This window comes from Neospora caninum, chromosome XII (genome assembly GCF_000208865.1).
Source record: "Neospora caninum Liverpool complete genome, chromosome XII".
In the NCBI taxonomy this organism is placed as follows: Eukaryota; Apicomplexa; class Conoidasida; order Eucoccidiorida; family Sarcocystidae; genus Neospora; species Neospora caninum.
Window position 1 is genome coordinate 5,080,786 of NC_018398.1, and position 17,608 is coordinate 5,098,393.

General features: G+C 58.8%; 3 protein-coding genes across 3 annotated transcripts; 1 reads left to right on the top strand and 2 right to left on the bottom strand.

Annotated features, from left to right (window-relative positions):
* Window positions 1–1,771: 1,771 nt before the first annotated feature.
* NCLIV_066640 (Diazepam binding inhibitor, splice form 1b,related) lies at window positions 1,772–2,731 on the bottom strand (the record flags this gene model as incomplete). Its single annotated transcript, XM_003886215.1, has 2 exons — window positions 1,772–2,049; window positions 2,722–2,731. The coding sequence occupies 2 exons, from the start codon at window positions 2,729–2,731 to the stop codon at window positions 1,772–1,774; spliced, it is 288 nt and encodes a 95-aa protein (XP_003886264.1).
* Window positions 2,732–4,011: 1,280 nt separating this feature from the next.
* On the top strand, window positions 4,012–9,420 carry NCLIV_066650 (conserved hypothetical protein; the record flags this gene model as incomplete). Its single annotated transcript, XM_003886216.1, has 1 exon — window positions 4,012–9,420. The coding sequence occupies one exon, from the start codon at window positions 4,012–4,014 to the stop codon at window positions 9,418–9,420; it is 5,409 nt and encodes a 1,802-aa protein (XP_003886265.1).
* Window positions 9,421–10,921: 1,501 nt separating this feature from the next.
* On the bottom strand, window positions 10,922–16,088 carry NCLIV_066660 (Homology to unknown gene, related; the record flags this gene model as incomplete). The annotated part of the gene is made up of 3 exons (XM_003886217.1): window positions 10,922–11,269; window positions 11,754–12,953; window positions 13,869–16,088. The coding sequence occupies 3 exons, from the start codon at window positions 16,086–16,088 to the stop codon at window positions 10,922–10,924; spliced, it is 3,768 nt and encodes a 1,255-aa protein (XP_003886266.1).
* Between the last annotated feature and the right edge of the window lie 1,520 nt (window positions 16,089–17,608).

Below are 17,608 nucleotides of genomic sequence, written 5' to 3' on the forward strand. Positions count from 1 at the left end.
TGGTGCATTGGGGTGCCGCCAGTGTATATCACTGAGGGAACGGGGTGGGTAGCAGTTCGCGAAGACCAAGCTACCGGAACTCTGTGGGAGAAAGGGAACTTTACGTAACCTTGATGCGAACAAGCGCATCGTTTCCGGGAGACTGACGAAAACAAGCAGTCGGTGTACGGGGCCCCATGTGTCGTGTTCTGGTTATTGCAGTACGCGCAGCTCTCGAGACGACTTCAGTTCTTGTGATTCGTAGTGTGTTCCGAAACGGTTTTTTGCCACGTGTTGAAACCGTCCATTGTGCATGCCACTGTAGCTCTGCTTGCGTAGGTTGTGTTCATACGTAGACACGTACGAACATCGCAAACGTCTCGAAGCAAACTTCGCCGTGGACCAGGTGTGAAAACGACACTCGAGAGACAGGAGTCAACCACAGGAAGCGTCACGCGGTCTGTGAAGCAGACCGCCAAAGCCCACAAACTGTTGAAGGAGGACACGCGTGTGTGGTGACTGTCGCCTTACGTGCAACTAGCGTAACTTGCACACGTTCCTTGGGAAACACGCGTGTATACCTGCTCGCACATGCGTAGCACATTCAACGGTACAGATGTGGACACATACGCACAGCGGCACGCATGGAGAGGCGCACGGGAATCTCTCCCAATGCACCGAAGACGACCAGAGGCCCCGTCTGCCGTTGGGTAACTCCACAATTGCTAGACGGACGACAGAATGGCCATATGTTCAGCTCATCTGACCCACTCGACCGCACAGGCATTACTCCACGTAGAGGGGCGAAAGAGAGATAGGTAACTGCGTATGAAGGACAGCTTGACTGCTTCAGCGGTGACCTTCCAAGACTCTGTCCGAAATACCGGCCTTCGTCCTCCGATTTGCGGCTTTCTGGAGTCGAAGAGTAAGAATCCTGGTATCGGACGGGTTTCCCTCCCGCTCCGCTCCTGTCATAGAGAGACGCGGTCTCTGTAAGACATCGTCCGGAAGCAAAATCATTCGTCGGACTGATGCCCACCTGTTCTGCGATGTGGTACGACGTAAGTCACTTCATGCTGTTGATAGATGTGAATTCCTCCAGGAAGATGTAGACCTCCCGCGTCTTTACTGGGGTGTGGCGTTCGCGGTCTCAGTAAATTTCAGTGCGCTCCCTTCGTGTGAGGCTGTACAGCTTTTTGAGAATGTGCGACAGATTCATATCTCGCTGGGTGTAACATTACCGTTTCCTTTGTCGTGCCGTAGACTAACTTGCCTGCTTCGACACGCCTTCACACATTCTTTTTGCATACCGGGCGCACAAAACGTCTACGACAGGACATGGCGTCGTCCCGGCTTCTTGCCAAGACGCTGCTGTGCGCTGGCTCATCTTCCTGCGCCCTTGTTGAACTAGGAGTGACGCTTTTTTGATGGAACAAGTGCTCTGGGCAAGTTGCCCGTCCTGGCATTGCGTAAAACGGCTGCTTTCAGTAGCTGCGCACGGCCACGCTCAGTGAAAAAGTGATGAGTCCTCCGAAGAGAGGAAAATGTTGTTTTTCCAAGGCCAGACCAATATCACGCACTTCACAAAAACAAAATTGTTTCAACGGGAAACGACGGGAAACTGTTCCTGTTGGCTCCATGGCGTTGTACGCCTGGATGTAACACCACGTTTATGTCTGCAGTTCTTTGCTATAGGAAAGGACACCGTTCTCTCAGTGCGCCTTTCCGCCCAGTTCGCTGTGATTCACCATCCAAGGAGCTATTTGGACGCTGCATGTCTGAGGAGCCTGCTCTACGCGCTCTTCTCGCGCCACGCGGGCTGAATTCTATCTAAAGCTTCCACGTACTTCTTCATCGCTTCATCTTTAGACATGCCTTTGACAGACATCCAGGCGCCGTGTTTCAACTTCGCCTCGAAAGCAAACAGGCCTGGAGCCGGCTCATTGCAGTCGCCTACAGTCGCCTGCTTGTAGTACTTGTAGAACTCCAGCTTCTGGTCGTTCGTCGGGTTCAGTCCGCTGTCTTTTCCAGAGGTCTGAACGTACTTGGCGGCCCTCTCGAATTCTTCTTCTGAGGCCACAGACAAACACGAACAAGACAACACTCCCCAACGCCAATTGACTGGAAGCCCGAGTTCATGCGGGTTGCCGCCAGAGAGCCCGTATCGGACACCTCGCAAGAGCAGCTGCTGAAAAATACAAGGATGGGTATGGAAACCAAACACAGATACGAAAAGCTGTAAAGCTAATGCTCATGCGAGAGCGAAACTGTTCGGAACGCTAGGTTCCTCGTCACACGACGCCCCCTGCTGCCGTATTCTGATGCTCCGACCCATGATGCCGAGTCCGCAGGTGAACCCGAGCCGAAACAACCATGAATGAGCCTTTTGTAAGCATGTTCCGATGCGGACAGCACACCTACGGAAGCCACTTCTTGTTAAAGTGGGCCAGAAAACGAAAACACAACAAGCTTGTCCTGGGGTCAGGCGGCCAGTGTTGACACCGCTGCGTACACGCACGCCACCAGCGTATCGTAGAGCCGGTTAAAACACGCGCGGTAACTTTGTCCTACGTCCGCCATTGCTGTAATCTATTCGCCTGCATCCCCTGTCACACTCGTTCTACAGACGGAATTGGTGGTTTTAGCGGTTGGAAGAGCACCAGAAGTAACATTTTGCCTTTTAGTAGCCATCTGGTCGAGTGTGCTGAGCCCGCGAGCGGCTTTATGACTCCTCCCACTTACGCGAGGCCATCGTGGCTACAGGCAGGCAGACGAAGAGTGGGGTCCCCAAATAGAGATCTTGAGAAGAACGGAGCTTCCTCAGACACAGGCAGGAAGACTGAGGCCAGTTGCTACGAAAAAAAAAGTGTTCACCTGGCTTCAGCACATCCGCGTCGCTCTTTTTGCCGCGTGCCTCATGACGGAAAATACATGCACGCCCCAGGTCCCTAGAGGAATACCTTTTTTCTCACTCAGGGTCGATTCGCAAACCAGGCGACCCAGGCGCCCCCGGTTTCCGTGCTCGCGTTTCCCTGAGGGCCGCTGTCCAGCTCCAGCCTGGACCCGAATATAAGCCGAACCCACCAGGGGCCCGTCGGTGCATGCCACTCGCAGAGGGTGCCACCGCGAGCACGCGTCTGTGACCCCCGCCCTTCGTGACGATGCGATTGTTCGACGGAACACGACACAAAGAGGAGGGAGGAGCGCTGTGTTCCCCCGACATACGGCTACGAAAACTGCCATGATTCCGTGCCGGAGGAATTCTTCATCGCCCGAAATGCTGAGGAAAGTGTGCCCTACCACTGCGGACTCCTCGGCCTCGTTTCTCTCATCCCAAGACGAAGCTTCTTGGGCTTGTCTTTGTGGCGCTGCAACGCCGTGAACGAAGAGGGACCACGACGGACATCGCTGTCTTGTCGGTTTTTCTTTTGCCTTTTCCCATGTGAGTGTCGCAATTTTACATTGAGGAAGGACCCGTTGTTCGACAGCTGGCCCTTGCTTCCGTTCGAGTGACTGACACAACGGAGACGGTTTCTTTTTCTCTGCTGGAGGGTGGGACGTGAAAAAGTCGCCGGTGGCATATGGGCGATGGTCACCGCAGGGAACCGCTGCGACAGTTAACACAGCCCCCCAAGTTTTTTCGGTCCACACGTGCACACATGTGCCGCCTTTTTCCCAAAAATGTCTGCGATCGCATTCTAGCTCGCTGGGCCTCTTGCCACTCCCATCAATCCCCGGCAACCACTGGACGTTTTTGTCGTGAGGCCGCCAGCCCCGGGGCGCATCAAGCGTTCTCCTCCGCCGTGCAGAGAGGCGCACTCCATCCGCGCCTCACATACTTTCTTGGATCCTTTGCTAGGGTGTAGAGACAAACTGAACGTCGTGGGCGACTACACAGGGGCGCAGCGCATTCGGCTGTATGTAGCTGCGTAGGCGCTCTTGGAGGCATGTTTCGAGCGCACATTTCTTGATTTTTTGTCTTTGTGTGAAGGAGCGCTTTTCCCCTCTTCTGTTGTCCCCTGTTTCGACCTCATGGATCTCCCGTCGGGAGGCTCCGAGGGGGAGAAGGTGGGAGGCCCGATGCTTTTTCCAGGAAGCGGGACGTGCCCGAGTCCTCCCGATGGCGGGATTGGCGTGTCCACCGTCTGTGCCGCAGATTTGCTTCCGGCGCCTCAGCCAGGCGATGGAAAGGAGAGACCGAGCCTGCAGCGCTCAACGTCCCTCTCTGCTCCTCTGTATTTCTCGCTGCCTGTGCCTCTCTTTCCGTGCGCCGCTCCCGCACATCTTCCCCCGCCTTCGACTCTCTCGGGCTTGGTAAGCACGGCCGATGACTTCGCCTCCTGGGGTGTCGCTCTGGAAAGCCTCGCTGCAGCGACCTTCCGCGCGTCTCTGCTGGAACTCCTGCACTCTGCCTACCTCCCCTCACGGCCTCGGCTTATGTGGCGAAGGGTAAAGAGGCGACTGCGCGGAGATGGCGAATGCTGGGGCGAAGCAGAATCCGCAGAGGGTTGTGAGCGACAGGCACGCGAGAAGGAGGGAACGGCGGGCGCCTCTCATGAGGGAGGAAAGCGCGGGCCAGGCGAGCGTCGGCTGTCTGGACACTGCGACGAAGGCGATGGCCCAGGTGCGGTGCTGAGTCGTAGCGTACGGTCTCCGGCCGTGCCACCAGAAAAGGCAACGGAGTGCGGTCTCGAGCCTGAAACTGAATGTGGCGCAATGTGGGGAAGGAACGGAGGACGCAAGGTGACGGAGATGATGAAGAGAAGAGAACTGCTGTTGGAAGACGTCTGTTCGCGGTTCTTCCTGTGGTTTTATGTCGACGTTTCACGGAAGATGATCACTGATGGGCTGAGCTTGGCGCGACGAAGGCTCCCGGTGGACTGGGTGTACAGACATTACGGAACGCTGTTGACCATGCCGGAATGCCACTTTGACATTTACCCTCCGTACTGCATTCCAATTGCACACGAGAGAACGGCGTCGTTCCTGGGCGACATGGAGGGAAAAGAAGGCAGCCCTGCCCAGTGCCGCACTCCTGTGTCTTCCGATTCTCTCTCCGAAGTCTCCGACAGTTCTCAGGAAGCGGAGCCTGAGGAGGACGGCGGGGAAACACTGCCCCCGGAGGCTTCCTCTGCCTCGCTGGAGGATAGTCTCGTGGATCTGACCAAGAGAAGCTTTCCGGAAGAGGCCGATGAAGCAGTTCGAGAAGAGGTCCCGGCGAAAGACGCACAGGACAGCGGCGTCGAGGCGCTTCCGCACATCGAGGTGGAGACCTCTTCGGGTGTACATACACCGGAGGACTCTGTGGAGTCGGGTGTATCGGACGTGGCGCACTGCTCGCCTAGCAACCGTCATGCAGCCAGTCTCGAAGCACTTCTTCCGTCTTCTTCTGAAGCAGGCTGCGACTCTCGCCTGAGCCCCGCGGAGCTCTCCACCACAGAACTGCACGATGAAGACTCCGACGCCGGCGACACAGGGAACTCGTTCCCCTTGTCAGGGGCGTGTCCCGCGCCCGGTGCGCCGGTCCCTCTTTCGGCTGGGCCTTCAGTGCTCGAAAACTCGCCCGCCTCGCCGCTCGGAGCTGCTGAACCCTGCGCAGCTTCGGATGTCTCTCCACGAACCGATGCGGGCACGCCGTCGCGGTTGCCTTTTGCTGTGTCTCCCGTCGCCAAGAAGCGAACGTCTTCCCCCATTCACACGAATGGAGAGGTTTCGCCGCAGCTTTTCTCGAGGCGAAGCGAGTCTGGCTCTCCCTGGTCGTCTCGGACGTGCAGGGCGTCCGTTCTCTCCGAAGCGTTTGACTCCTCGAAAAAGGACGAACTTGCCTACAGCCTCAGCCGGATCCGTCAGGTCTCCTCATATTCTCCTGTCTTCTCGCCCTCGTACGCAGACTTCCGAGATCTTCGCGCAGCGGTGTCTCGAGGGGACCAAGACGCATGCGCCCCCCCGCAACAACCTGCGACGGCGGAAGACTCGTCCCGGACCTCGTGCGCTTCGCAGACCGCAGCTGAGCAGTGCCCAGAGAATCTGACAGACGGTGCCTCAGGAGACTCTTCGACAGGGTCCGACGCGGAGGAGCCTCGCGAGGACGACAAAGACGACTTCCTGATTGTGTTATCAGAGAGCGAAGCAGAGGAGACCGAACGGATGCACCAGCTTGCGGCCACGATGCGAAGAAGTCTGCAAACGAAGGGACGCGCCTCGCCGCGGAACGAAGGCGCAGAGGGTCGGGAGACAGCGCGTGCGGCAGAGGCGGAAGCTGGCGCGAAGCGCCCGGGGAATTTGGGGAGAAGTGGTGAGCCGGTCGCTGTGCCGGTGAAGAAGGGGAATAGAGAGAGCCTTTCCAGCCGAACGAGGATGGCGCAAGAGCACGCGTCCGAAGAGGCGGAAGAACAGGAAGAGGACAACCAGCCGATAGTGGAGAGAACCGGGGAGGTGGAAGAGCGGCTTCTGCAAGAGGAGACGGTTCACGGAGCGCGTTCCAACGAAGAGACAGCGACGCGCCTGCCTGCCGATGCGGGCAGTGCCGTCGCGAGCGCGTCGAATGAAGAGTCGCGAATCGAAGAGCCCCACGGCGAGAGGAAGCGAGCGAGATCAAAGGGGAAACGCGACTCGGGACTGGCCGCCGGCTGTCGGAGGTCCGCACGCTTGAGCAGTGCAGCCCGCGAGAAGAGCGCCGTTCGCGGCGTAGAGCGGGAAGCCAGGGGACGGGCCGGGTGTATGGACAGTGAGAAGCGTGAAGGGGGAGAATTCGTCGCGAACGAAGGGGCTGCCGGCGCAGAACCGTTTTTTCCCTCGAGTTCCGAGGAGAAGTTGGGCGACAGCGCAGAGAGACGCGGCAGAGTGGCGCGCAGAACAGGGACGGACAGAAAGGCGAGCTCGCGAAACGTTTTGCTGCGCAGAAAGTCTGGGGAGGGTGCCGCATGCGGCGCAGGGCGGGGCGAGTCGCTGCCGGAAGGCGCACATCACGAGACGTTCCACGCCGTCCCGTACAGAGCACGCAAGAGAAGAAAAACCCATGAACGCGTTGTTCCGGAAATCGCAGAGGACGAGGAAAGACACGAGTCGAGCCGAGACGCCAAGGATATGGAGACGCCGCAGCGAAGCCAAGAGCGAAAACGCGAGGAGAGACGCCGGAGACTGTCGAATGGCCGAGACGGCGGAGAGGTCCCAGTGGGAGATGGCGGCTTCCTAGCTGCCGGGGAAGATGTCGAGAAGCTCGGCAAGTCACCTCGAAGCGACTTCGAGAGGGAGACGGATTCCGAAGCCCATCAGGACACGCGCGGGGGGAGTCGAGGCTCTTCCCGAGGGCCGGAGAAGACGCGCTTCCTCGAGAAAGACGACTCTCTGGGTGTCGCCTCGCCAGAGAGACACGAGAAAGTTTCCTGGCTCGGCACAGACAGCGATGAGGACGGCGAGAACAGGGACTCGAGTCCCGCGACCTCCAAGAGGACCGTGGACCTACTCTCGCCTCCCCCGTCCCCTGCGATGAGTTGTCGGCAAGACGCCGAGCGAGGAGCTCGCCCGTCTGTCTCTCTCGCGGTCTCCACCGTTTCAGGGCGCTTGGAGGGAGACGTTGGCCAGCCAGTCAAAGACGAGCCGCGCGCTCATGTCGCGGGGTCGCTCGCCTGTGAACTCGAGAGTACAGAAGACAGGCAAGAGCCGCCTGGCGAGGGCCCTGTGGCAGTTGCAGCCGGCCGGACTCGCCCTCTGTTTTCGCGGTTTCCCCGCGAAGCGCATGCACCCTTTTCTTCTGACAGAGACAGCGGGGCGTTGAAGGCCTCGGCGCTCCAGGCGCAGATGATGGAGATCTTCGGAGGCAGCGCCTCTCAGGCGTCTCAAGCCCGCAAAAGTTGTGAGTCTGTGCCTGCTCTCGAAGGAGAAGGGAGGAAACGCGAAGACGCGGAAAGTCGCCGCCTCTCGACGCTCGGAGCCTCGGCACCGGTTGATCTCTGGTCGCAGTACGAGAGCGAGCGCGCACAGACAGAGCGCCTTTCCTCGGAGACAGAAGACGCGAGTTTCTCTGTTTCGCCGAGGCGAGAGGATCCAGAGGAAGCGCCAGCCAGAGCAGAGGCGGGAGAGGCGCGCAGGGAGTTAGGGGGGAAAAGCGAGGAGCGGGAGGAGGCGGGGCGCCGCAGTGCGGAGACAGAGCGCGATCTAGGGGCCGAAGAGCAGAGAGAACGGATACACGAAGAGACAAGAATTCCGCGGTTCCGAGGGTATCGCTTGCACACTTCCGGCCGTTTCCTTCGCGGTAGCGGACCTTTCGCTCAACGCTATCTGCAGGAGGTGGACGCCCGGTTGGAGGCGATTGAGACACAACTCGCTGCAGCCAAAGCCGCGACAGAGACACATCGGGCATGGGGTCGGGTTCCCTCCTTCGCGCGTTTGCCAAGGCGGTCTGTGGCGCCGGGACTCGAACCGCCGTCGTTTCCCCGAAGCGACGACGAGAGCCCCGAGGCACTGGAAACTTCGCCGCGGGAACGGAGACCCCGATGCGCTGTCGAGACACCGCATCGCGCATGCACAGAGCGCGCAGAGGTTTCTCTGGAGCGCAGCCCGGATACCGACAGCGAAGTCGAGCAGAGCGGTGGAGAGCGGACACCTCAGCTCGCAGAGTTCGATCAGAATCCGGGACGCGAGCGGCGTGAGAGCGGTCTCTCGGGTCTTCCCTGGGCGTCCAGAGAAGGGGCTTTCCCAACTGCGGACCACGTCGGGATCGACGACGTGGACCAGGAAGGCGACGCGTCTGAAACACGTCTCCATCGTGGGACTCTGCGCATGCGCTCGGACCAGGAAGCGGCTTCGCCCTGTGCACGCGGAAAGGGAGGAGGGAAGTCGCTCTACCAGGGACGTGGCATCCGGACGGGGCTGCAGAGGAGACAGCCCGTTTCCTCAACTCGAAGGGAAGGATCTCCCGTTTCGCTTGCGACGCGGCAAACGCTAGGGGGTCTCCCTGGAGCGCGCGGCGGAGGCGGTTTCGGGAAATCAGGGGCGGCGCCTCGGGCGGCGCATGCGGCGCCGCGCGCTTTCGGCCGCGGTCCTTCCACTGAGGCCGGGAGAGAGGCTGCCGTTCGATCCCGATCCCTTCGCGGCGGCGTCGCGGCCTCTCGGGGTGTCTCTACACCTGGCGCGCGTGCAGCCGGCTCGACGCGGCTGGGGGACATCGCACCTTTTGGTCGTTCTCAGCGGGAGGTGGGAAAAGCAGAGACGCATGCGCCCGCTCCGGACGCCTGCCGGCCGAAACGGAGTGCTCCTTTGCCGCGCGTCGCCCTCTTCGCGACTCAGCGAGAGCAAAAACAGGCCAAGGCGCACGGTCCGCTCAGAGAGACGCAACCGACTCGGCGCGGCGTGAGCCCAGCCGCTAATGCGCGCCTGCCGCATGCGACAAAGCGAGTCGGCAGCGCAGCTGGGGGGACTCCAGCGAAAACAGGTGTGTAGAATAGGGACAGGTGGAGGCTTTTCTGAGTTCGCAGAGAGAAGAGAGATGGATCGGGCCTGAAGCCGTGTGGCGCGTGTGCGACCAGAGTGCCTTCTTCGGCGTGGGAAAGGGACGAGTTTAGGGAAATCTGCGTGGGGATTAAGGGAAGCAAATCCCGCACTGCCGCACCCTTGGCAAGCGTGCAGAGCGAGGAAGTTTAGGGCGCTCGACAGACGAGCGAGAGCGACCGCGGGGTCTGGCGAGTGATCTAAAGATGTGCAGAGAACCTTCAAAGACATGTTTGCGTGCATCTTGAGTTGTGCGTGTGGCAAGCAGAGAAGGACGTCTCGGTGCGCACGTGGGAAAACCTTTCGATCGACAACGCTTGACCTGAATCTTGTGAATCGCACGGCACACCGCCACCTTCAGTTTCGACTGTCCGTACACGCGGGGCCTCGGGCACGGTGAAGCCTCGCAAGTCTTAGAGGATTTCGGCGACCTTTCTCACTCTCTCGGAAGACTTTCTGTACAAATATGGTCTCGCGCCACAGGCGCTGTAGGCTGGACATCAAAAGACGAACTTGCTCACATCTTCTTCCGACAACCCCCAATATAGACTGCTACAAAGAAGTTGCCATATCCTCCGTGTTCGGAGATACTCTAAATCTTCCCCATGTAAATACAGGCCTGACCTTACAGAAGTCTCTGGTTTGTTGTATTCCTGACAGACTATCGATGCGACTGCCCGTGTGCAGAACCGCTCATCAGAAATCCCGGGCCTTTCGTGCACACACACACCGACCGACCGAGTGGCCTATATATTTGTATGTATTTATATATATATATATATATATTTATGTATCAATATATATATATATATATATAGTCAGGCACTCGAAAGGATGCCTGGCGAGATTCGGCGTGCCCAGATGGCCCGAACCCTCCTCTGCTTTCGGTCTTTCCCTGTTTTGCGGCTGGGAAGCACAACCTCGGGAAGCCCGCTAGGAAGGTCTGATGAAAATCGCGTGTGGCGTAAAGTACGGTGCGTCTCCGGAGAAAATCTGGACGGAATTCCAAAAGCTGAGAGAAGGCTCTCACCATTCCTACCCACCGTCTCCTTTCTTAGGCCAGGATAACAGAAATTCTCTTCGTTGCAGCGCACTCTCTGTCCCTACTTCCGGGTGACGGCTTCTCTTTCGGTTAACTCCCACCTGCAAGTACTGTCGTGCAGTGCAACATCCATTCCGGCACGACCCATAACTGTTGTTGCACCAGCGAAATTGAAGAGCAGAACGAGGCCAGCCGATAGAGCAACTGTTTGGGTAGCTGCGTTCCAGCGGGCGCCCTGCGCACCAACCTGTTCATTTCGTCTGTGTTCGGAAGAGAAGGATTTGTAGGCGAGAGAAGTTCACATGCTTTTCGAAACAGATGCTTCTCAGACCCCTCCGAACAAAGAAGCGAACAGACACCCCCCCCCTCCCCCTCCGGAGACATTTTTTCTGCAAACTGAACATGGAGACGTCACAAACCGAAGAGGTTTCCGAGGAAGATGCGACTGTTCCACATGGCGTGGATGAGGACGGTCGTCAGAAGGTTCTGCGACTGTAGGTACACCGCCGTCCACGTGAGTCCCAAAACCCACAAAGGCAGCACAGTTTGCACGTTCATGTGGTGAACGGCGAAGAGAAGCGAAGAGAGCGTCGCTGCAGCTGGGAGAACCATGACCTGCGAGAAGAGAGGGAGGCAGAACCCGCGGTAGAGCAGCTCTTCCCACCAGGGGGCTGAGAGGCACGGGGCCAGTGCCCCGACGAGGAACGACCACCGCGTGTTGAGCGTCGGATTCATGATGTGCTGGACAATCGTCGGACCCTGCACAACGCGAGGAGAGAGAGGGGTTGAGCGCATGCAGATGTGCTGCAGGTGCTCCACTCGAACGCGAAGTCCCGGCACCAGCCGACAAGTTCGCCTTTTCCCTCTCGCGCGCATGCAAGACGGAAATGGCAAAAACCCGAGACACCGCAGTCAGCGGAGAGGCTGCGAGGTCGACCGGTTGCGGCCTTTCGGGCGGCGAGGAAGTGCGAAGAAACGACCTGTGCACCTTGCGCGGGGCTGCTGCGTGGGGGCAGTGGAGCGTCACAAGACTCGAGCTCGCCACGTGTGACACAGACGAGCGCTGGTGTCTCTTTGAATGGATTTGCACTGCGCTGCGCAGGGAGAAACGCGGAGACACGCCTCTGAGCTCGAGATCTGTTCCTCTCGCGACTGAGCTCTTCGATTCCACGAGGCACTGCCGGGCCTCCAGTGCGAGGGATGAGCAGCCCGTGGCAGTTCTCCCTCCAGTGTACAGACTGACCTGCGGTTCGTCGGGAAGAAGATCCATCAAGGCTTCGTTGACGAACTCAGTCAGGTTGAAGAAGAGACACGACACGAGATAGCCGGAAACAACCCACCAAGCCCACAGTCCGCCCTTCCCTCGACCGCGAAACGTGAACCATCTGGAGTGAGCGCGCCGTGCGAACATCGGCCGGCCACGCGTCCCCGCGGCAGCGCTACAGTCTGTGCACGTTCCTGCCGCGGTGTCTAGGCAGCTTCCAGCGAAGCGCGGCGCGGCTGCTTCAGCCTTCGCCTGACCGCGAGACGCGCGAGGTGCCCGATGCGCCTGGCTCTCCTGGCCACGCCCGAGCGCGCGCGGCCGCGCCTCCTTCCGCCAGAGTCTGCGGAAAGCGTCGCACACTCGACTGAAGCGGCCGGACGAAGAGACCGACGCCGTCTGTATCCCTCGCCCACGTGGCGCTTCCTCGCCCCCGATGTCGGATGCAAACAAACAGCCTTCAAACACCCGCGCAGAAGCTGCAGACCGGCTGTCGCCAGGCGCAACGCCGTCCAAGTTGAGACGCGCTTCCGAACTCGCCTCGCTCGCCAGAAAACGTTCTCCGCCTTCTTGCACTCTTGGCCCACCTGGAAGCGACTGGAGGAAGGAGACGGGGCGAGACGGCCCGGGGGCTGAGGCCGAGGAAGACGATGCCACGCGCAAGCCCTCTGTAGATCTTTCGGAAGCTGCGTCAGTCTCTTCGTTTCTGTCGCTGTGGCCTTCTTGAGCGGCTGGCCCAGCTGCTGGCGCCTCGACGCGTCCCGCTAGCGTGGCCGATTCCCCCGTGGTCTCCCGGTCGATCCCAAAATCTGCCCTCGAGAGCTTCACGGCGTCGCCGCCCGTTCCACGGCACAAGGGCGGGTCGACGCCTGGCCGGGGCGCGTCCGGCGTCTCTGCATGCAGTCGGGAGGCATGCGCGTCGCTCGGCGGGGACGCCCAGGCACTCCGGAAGAAGTGTTTCGAGGACAACTTGAAGAGCGACATTCCCATGAACACCCACGCGAGATGCGCCAGCAGAACCTGGAGCGAGCGATGCATCGCGAGGTCTAGAGACACGACTCCTGCTGCATGCAGAAAGTAAAAAAGAAGGTCCAAGCCGCACGCCACGTAGCCCGAGAGCACGTAGGAACCAAAGAGGGCGAGAAGCAGCGTCGCGCTCTTCCAGAACGCCGGGAAAGGGCCCTGAAGCGCAAACACGGAGAAAAAGTCGAAACGAGAAGACTGTTCAAGAAGGGGATGGGGGTGACTGGGAGGTGTACGGGGTGAGCTACTTGTATACGCAGTTGGAGTCGCCGAAAAGACGGGAAACAGACACAAGAGCCAAGAGCCAGCAATTCCCGCACATCGCACCCACACACATGAGAGAGAAAGAGAGGAGGCGCCTCTCCGCAGAGACGGGAAAGGAGAGAGAGGGACAGCACAGTGCTCAAGCTCGAGAGGGTTCACAGACGGCACCGATAAGCGGTTTCCGCAAAAATGAGAAAGCGGAACAACCAAAAGACCGGCTCCAACGCATGCGACTTCCACACAGGCGCGTCCTGCTCTTTCACGACGTTTCACAGTTTCACATAGACACTCCAGGCTTTTCCACACTACGCAAAATAACTCTCTCTCTCTGTCTCTCTGTATGCCTCGGTCTTCCTCTCTTTCGCGAAGATGTGTGCCATGACTGTTTCTCGCCGTGCCTCCTCTTTGCTCGTAGGACGAGGGACTCGGGCCGAGAAGATCGAGACCTGGCTGTTTTGCCTCTTTCATAGCTCCCCGTCATCTTTTATCTTTTCTCTTGTGGCATCGGCCGTCAAAATATCTCTGCTGCCTCCTCGCACGCGAGTCGGTGGACGGACCGAGGGGCCAGAGCCTCTCCATACTCTCTCGGATGTCTCTCAAGACTTGCCAGTGTGTCTGTCTCTAATCTCACAGGTGTCTCCAGGGCGTCTTCTCTGAGAAAAGAGAGATGCCGCCGCGACTGTCCGAGAGCATCAAGCGCTAAACCCGCCGTCGTCTGTTTTATATCACGGCATCTCGCCTTGTGTCTCCAATGTACACGCGGTCTTGTTTCTTTTCACGAAAAAGCGGAGTTGCTAATGTCGAACGCACCTGCCAAGGCAACCTCTGAGAAACGGACGAAAGCCGTTTGGGCCGATCCCCTTTGCACTTTGTCTTCTCTTCCCCGTTCTCAAAACACGCAGAAGCGGCTGCATTGAAAAGGTTCCTTTTCTCCGCCGGCGTGGAATGGTCCGCCCCCGCGTCACAGCTCGCCCCGCCTTGGCGGCCGGAGCTTTCGCGAGGCGTTGAAACACATGGAGAGAGGTTCTCGCCCGAAGCAGAAAGCGGCGACTCAGACGACGGATTCGCATTCGAGGAGCGGCCTGAGAACGACGGCGTCGCAGCGAAGGAAGCCGAACGTGCAGAAGATTCACTACTAAAAGAAGGACCAGAAGAAGGAGTGGAGTTGCAGTCTGCGGAATCTCGAGTCGCAGCGTTTCGTGAAAGAAGCAGCGCGCCTAGGGCAGCCCACCCCGCGAGGGAGTCGCCCTGGACATGCTGGAAAAGGCCGCGGCGATTCGGCAAGAGTTGAACAGGCAAGACGAATGACTGCTGGGAGATGTACGCAAAGTGCACAAAGTAGATGGCGAGGACCAGCGCAGCTTGCGCCAGGAAGGAGTCGCGGAGCCGGGCATTCGCTTGCGATCCGAGCGCAGAAACGCGGGAGGCAATCTTCCGGAAGACGCCTCTCAAACGCGCGAGACCAAGCGCCTCTCTCCGGGACGCGTCGGATTCAAGGGACGGAGGCGCTGCCGGCTTCAGACCGCCCGCAGAGAGGAAAGACGCCGCGCAGGTGCGGAGCTTGGAGAACGGCGAGCAAACCGTCGAGGCAAATGCATGCACCCAGCGGTACCAGGCAGATGAAGACTGCCCGGGAGACGGAGACGAAGAAAGCGAGGCGCGAGAAGACAAAGAAAACCTGGACGAGGAAGGAGGAGAGGAAAGAGCAGAGAAGAGAGGAGAGGAAAGAGGAGAGAAGAGAGGTATCGAGCGATGTGGGGAACTCCGTCGAAGAGGCAAGAAGAGAGACAGCGAGGGAGGGGAGAAGGAGAAGAGACGAAAGGGGGCTCCGCGGTCGGCAGCTGCACTATGGGCAGACGATGTGACACGGGGAGGTTTTCGGCGTATCTCGCCTCGAGTGCCGAAAGAGGGAAGCGAACGCGACGAGGACGGGGAGGAGACAGAAGAAGCATCCCGTGGTCCTCCGAGTCTCTCGCGGAAGTCAGGAGAACCAGGTGAATCGGAAGATGATGGATGCGAGTCAGAACAGGAAGTGGGGAAGTCTCCGTGTCTCTCCTCGAGGTTCCTGACAGTGTTGGAAAGCTGCGGTGAGCGGGCCGTCTCACTCGTTTCATTCCTTGGGGCGACAGAGGCCTTTTGCGACAAGCGAGGAGACAGAACGGACTCGCCGGAGACGCGTCGCGAGGGCTCGTCGGCCGTCGACAGCTGCTCCCCTGGGTGTAGTCCCTCTCCCAGAGTCTGGGAGTCCTCGGCTGCTTCGCGTCTCTCTCCCCTGTCGGTTTCATTTCCAGAGTCAGCGATTCGGAGAGAAGCAAGGCGCGAGAAGGCAGAAGAGGTGTACGAGAACCGCGAGTCTCCATTCAGCGAAAACGGAAACGGCACACTTGCCTTTTCGGCACTGGTTTCCCCTGCATGCTCGAGGAGCTCCGAAAAGGAGTATCGCCGCCTGGTTGGAGGGGGAGCGCGCGAAAACTGGAGTCTCAGAGGCGACGGAAAGAAGGCAGGCGTCGACTGCGAAACTCCCAAAGAGTGCGCCGCCGTCTCCTGTCTCCTGCCGGGTGTCTCTGCTCCACTGCGTCGCGCGAGAGCGACTGTCTTCCGAGAGGCCGGAAACGCGCAGAAGGCGACGGGCGACACGGGGGAAGCATGCACCAGAATGGGAAAGACACCGGAAGGACCAGCAGAGACCGGAGAAGCCAAAGAGGCGGAAAACGACGGCTGTGGCGAACAAGGAAATTCAGTCTGAGGAGCGGTCACACGAGAAGTCGGAGGGCGGTAGACAGATGAAATTGACAAAGCGGAGGCGGGGGGGAAGGGAGAGACGGGAGACGAGAGACGAGGGAGAGGAAACAGAGTCTTCTCTCCAGACGGGCGAGAAGGAGAGGGGTGAGGCAGAGCGGGTGTCCAGCGAGGATACGGCACACGCAGCGACAGCGGGGACGTGGACGGTTGAGGAAGAAAGATGGCGAGGGACGAGACTTCAGACAAGGAGAAGAAGAGAAGACAGAGTCCCAGCGGGAGCGGTATCATTTTTTTTTGTTTGGCCGAGAAGGGAAAGAAACACTTCTTTTGGAGGGCGAGAAAGCCGGCAAAAGGGAGGGAGGCCTTGCAGCAGGTGCGAGCGAGAAAGACACACTCGGATGCAGAGAGAGACGCAGGTTTCGAAGGACAAAAGAAGAGGAAAAGGGAGAGGCTCTGCGGTAAAAAGGTGTATACCCATGTCGGTTTCTAGGTACAGGGGAGAGGTTTAGACTGGCGGCGCACAGAGGCATACAGACCAGGGACGGGACGTGATCCAAGAAAAGGAAGGGTTGCGGGGAGGTAAGGGAGAGGGGAAATCAAGGGAGACAGGACGGTTTTCCCCGTCATTTCGTTCAGAAGACACGTCGCTGGTGGTGGAGAAAATGCAGCAGACCAGCCCGAAAAGACGCACAGAGGCGGGGGTCACCGAACGTCGACGGCGATTGTCGTGAAACAGTTCAAAATGAATCGAATTGATCAATGGTAAACAAAGCAGGAAGGCCGCCTCACTCCTCTCGTGGAGCCTCTTCCGCCGCGTTCCCTGGCAACACACTCGGAGCAGAAACGGAGGCCTGACGCGACTGCATTGAAGGAAACGGCGCATGCGCGAGTTTCTGGATTTGAAGGGGAAAATCGGAAAGTCGAGGAAGCATAGCCTCATTTATGCGGCGAACATCGGTCCCCGTTTCCCGACTTGGGGGTGGCCTGTCTCTAGACGCGGCACAACGCGTACAGGCGCGTCTCCGTCTTGTTGTGGAGACACGGAAAAGACGGGAATCGAACACCGCCGCCGCGCCTGGGCATCCAAAGTTTCGCCTTGCTTTCCGAAACAAATGCAGCGGGTTCCTGGTCCGAAACTTGGATTCAAATACGCAGAACGACGTCCCAGCAAGATCGTCATTCCCGGGCGTCCGTGGTGAACCATTTACACCGCCCGCCTGAGAAAGCCTGCGGCCTCTTCCCTTCCTCTTTGCGTTTCGTGGCCTTCCAGATCCTGCAAGCGACACAAAAGACGTTTTTTGACGTGCATTGTGTCCTTAAAGAGCGATAACCAACCCCCAGCCCAAAGATACGGTCCCAAAATCCAGCTCTGCGCATGCGCAAATATCAAAGACTCCCCGACTTTTCCTGTCTCGTGACTCAGCGAAAGAAAAGAGACAGTGGCTGTGTGGAAGACAAGTGCTGAGAGGCCACGGGGAGCGTTTTGTGCGAGGCCTAGACTTTTTTGCGCCGTTTTCCTCTGATGAAAAAGGCCTCGCGCGCGTCAGCGTATAGCTCGCATCTTTCCTGTCAGTGAAAGACGGCTGCGATGCCGCCGCTTTGTCGATCCCGGTCGGTGCGTTTGCGTCTTTTGAGCGTTCCTCAAATCCCCTCGAAACGGTGCTTTCCCGTGTCGACACCTAAAGCAACGCGGTTTACGCTCCGGAGCGACGCCAGAGTCGGGATCCTAGGATTTTACGAGGCGTCTGTTAACCCAAACTGAAGCGAGCACTCCCTCTGCTGAAAGATGCATCAAGCCTAAAGTAAAG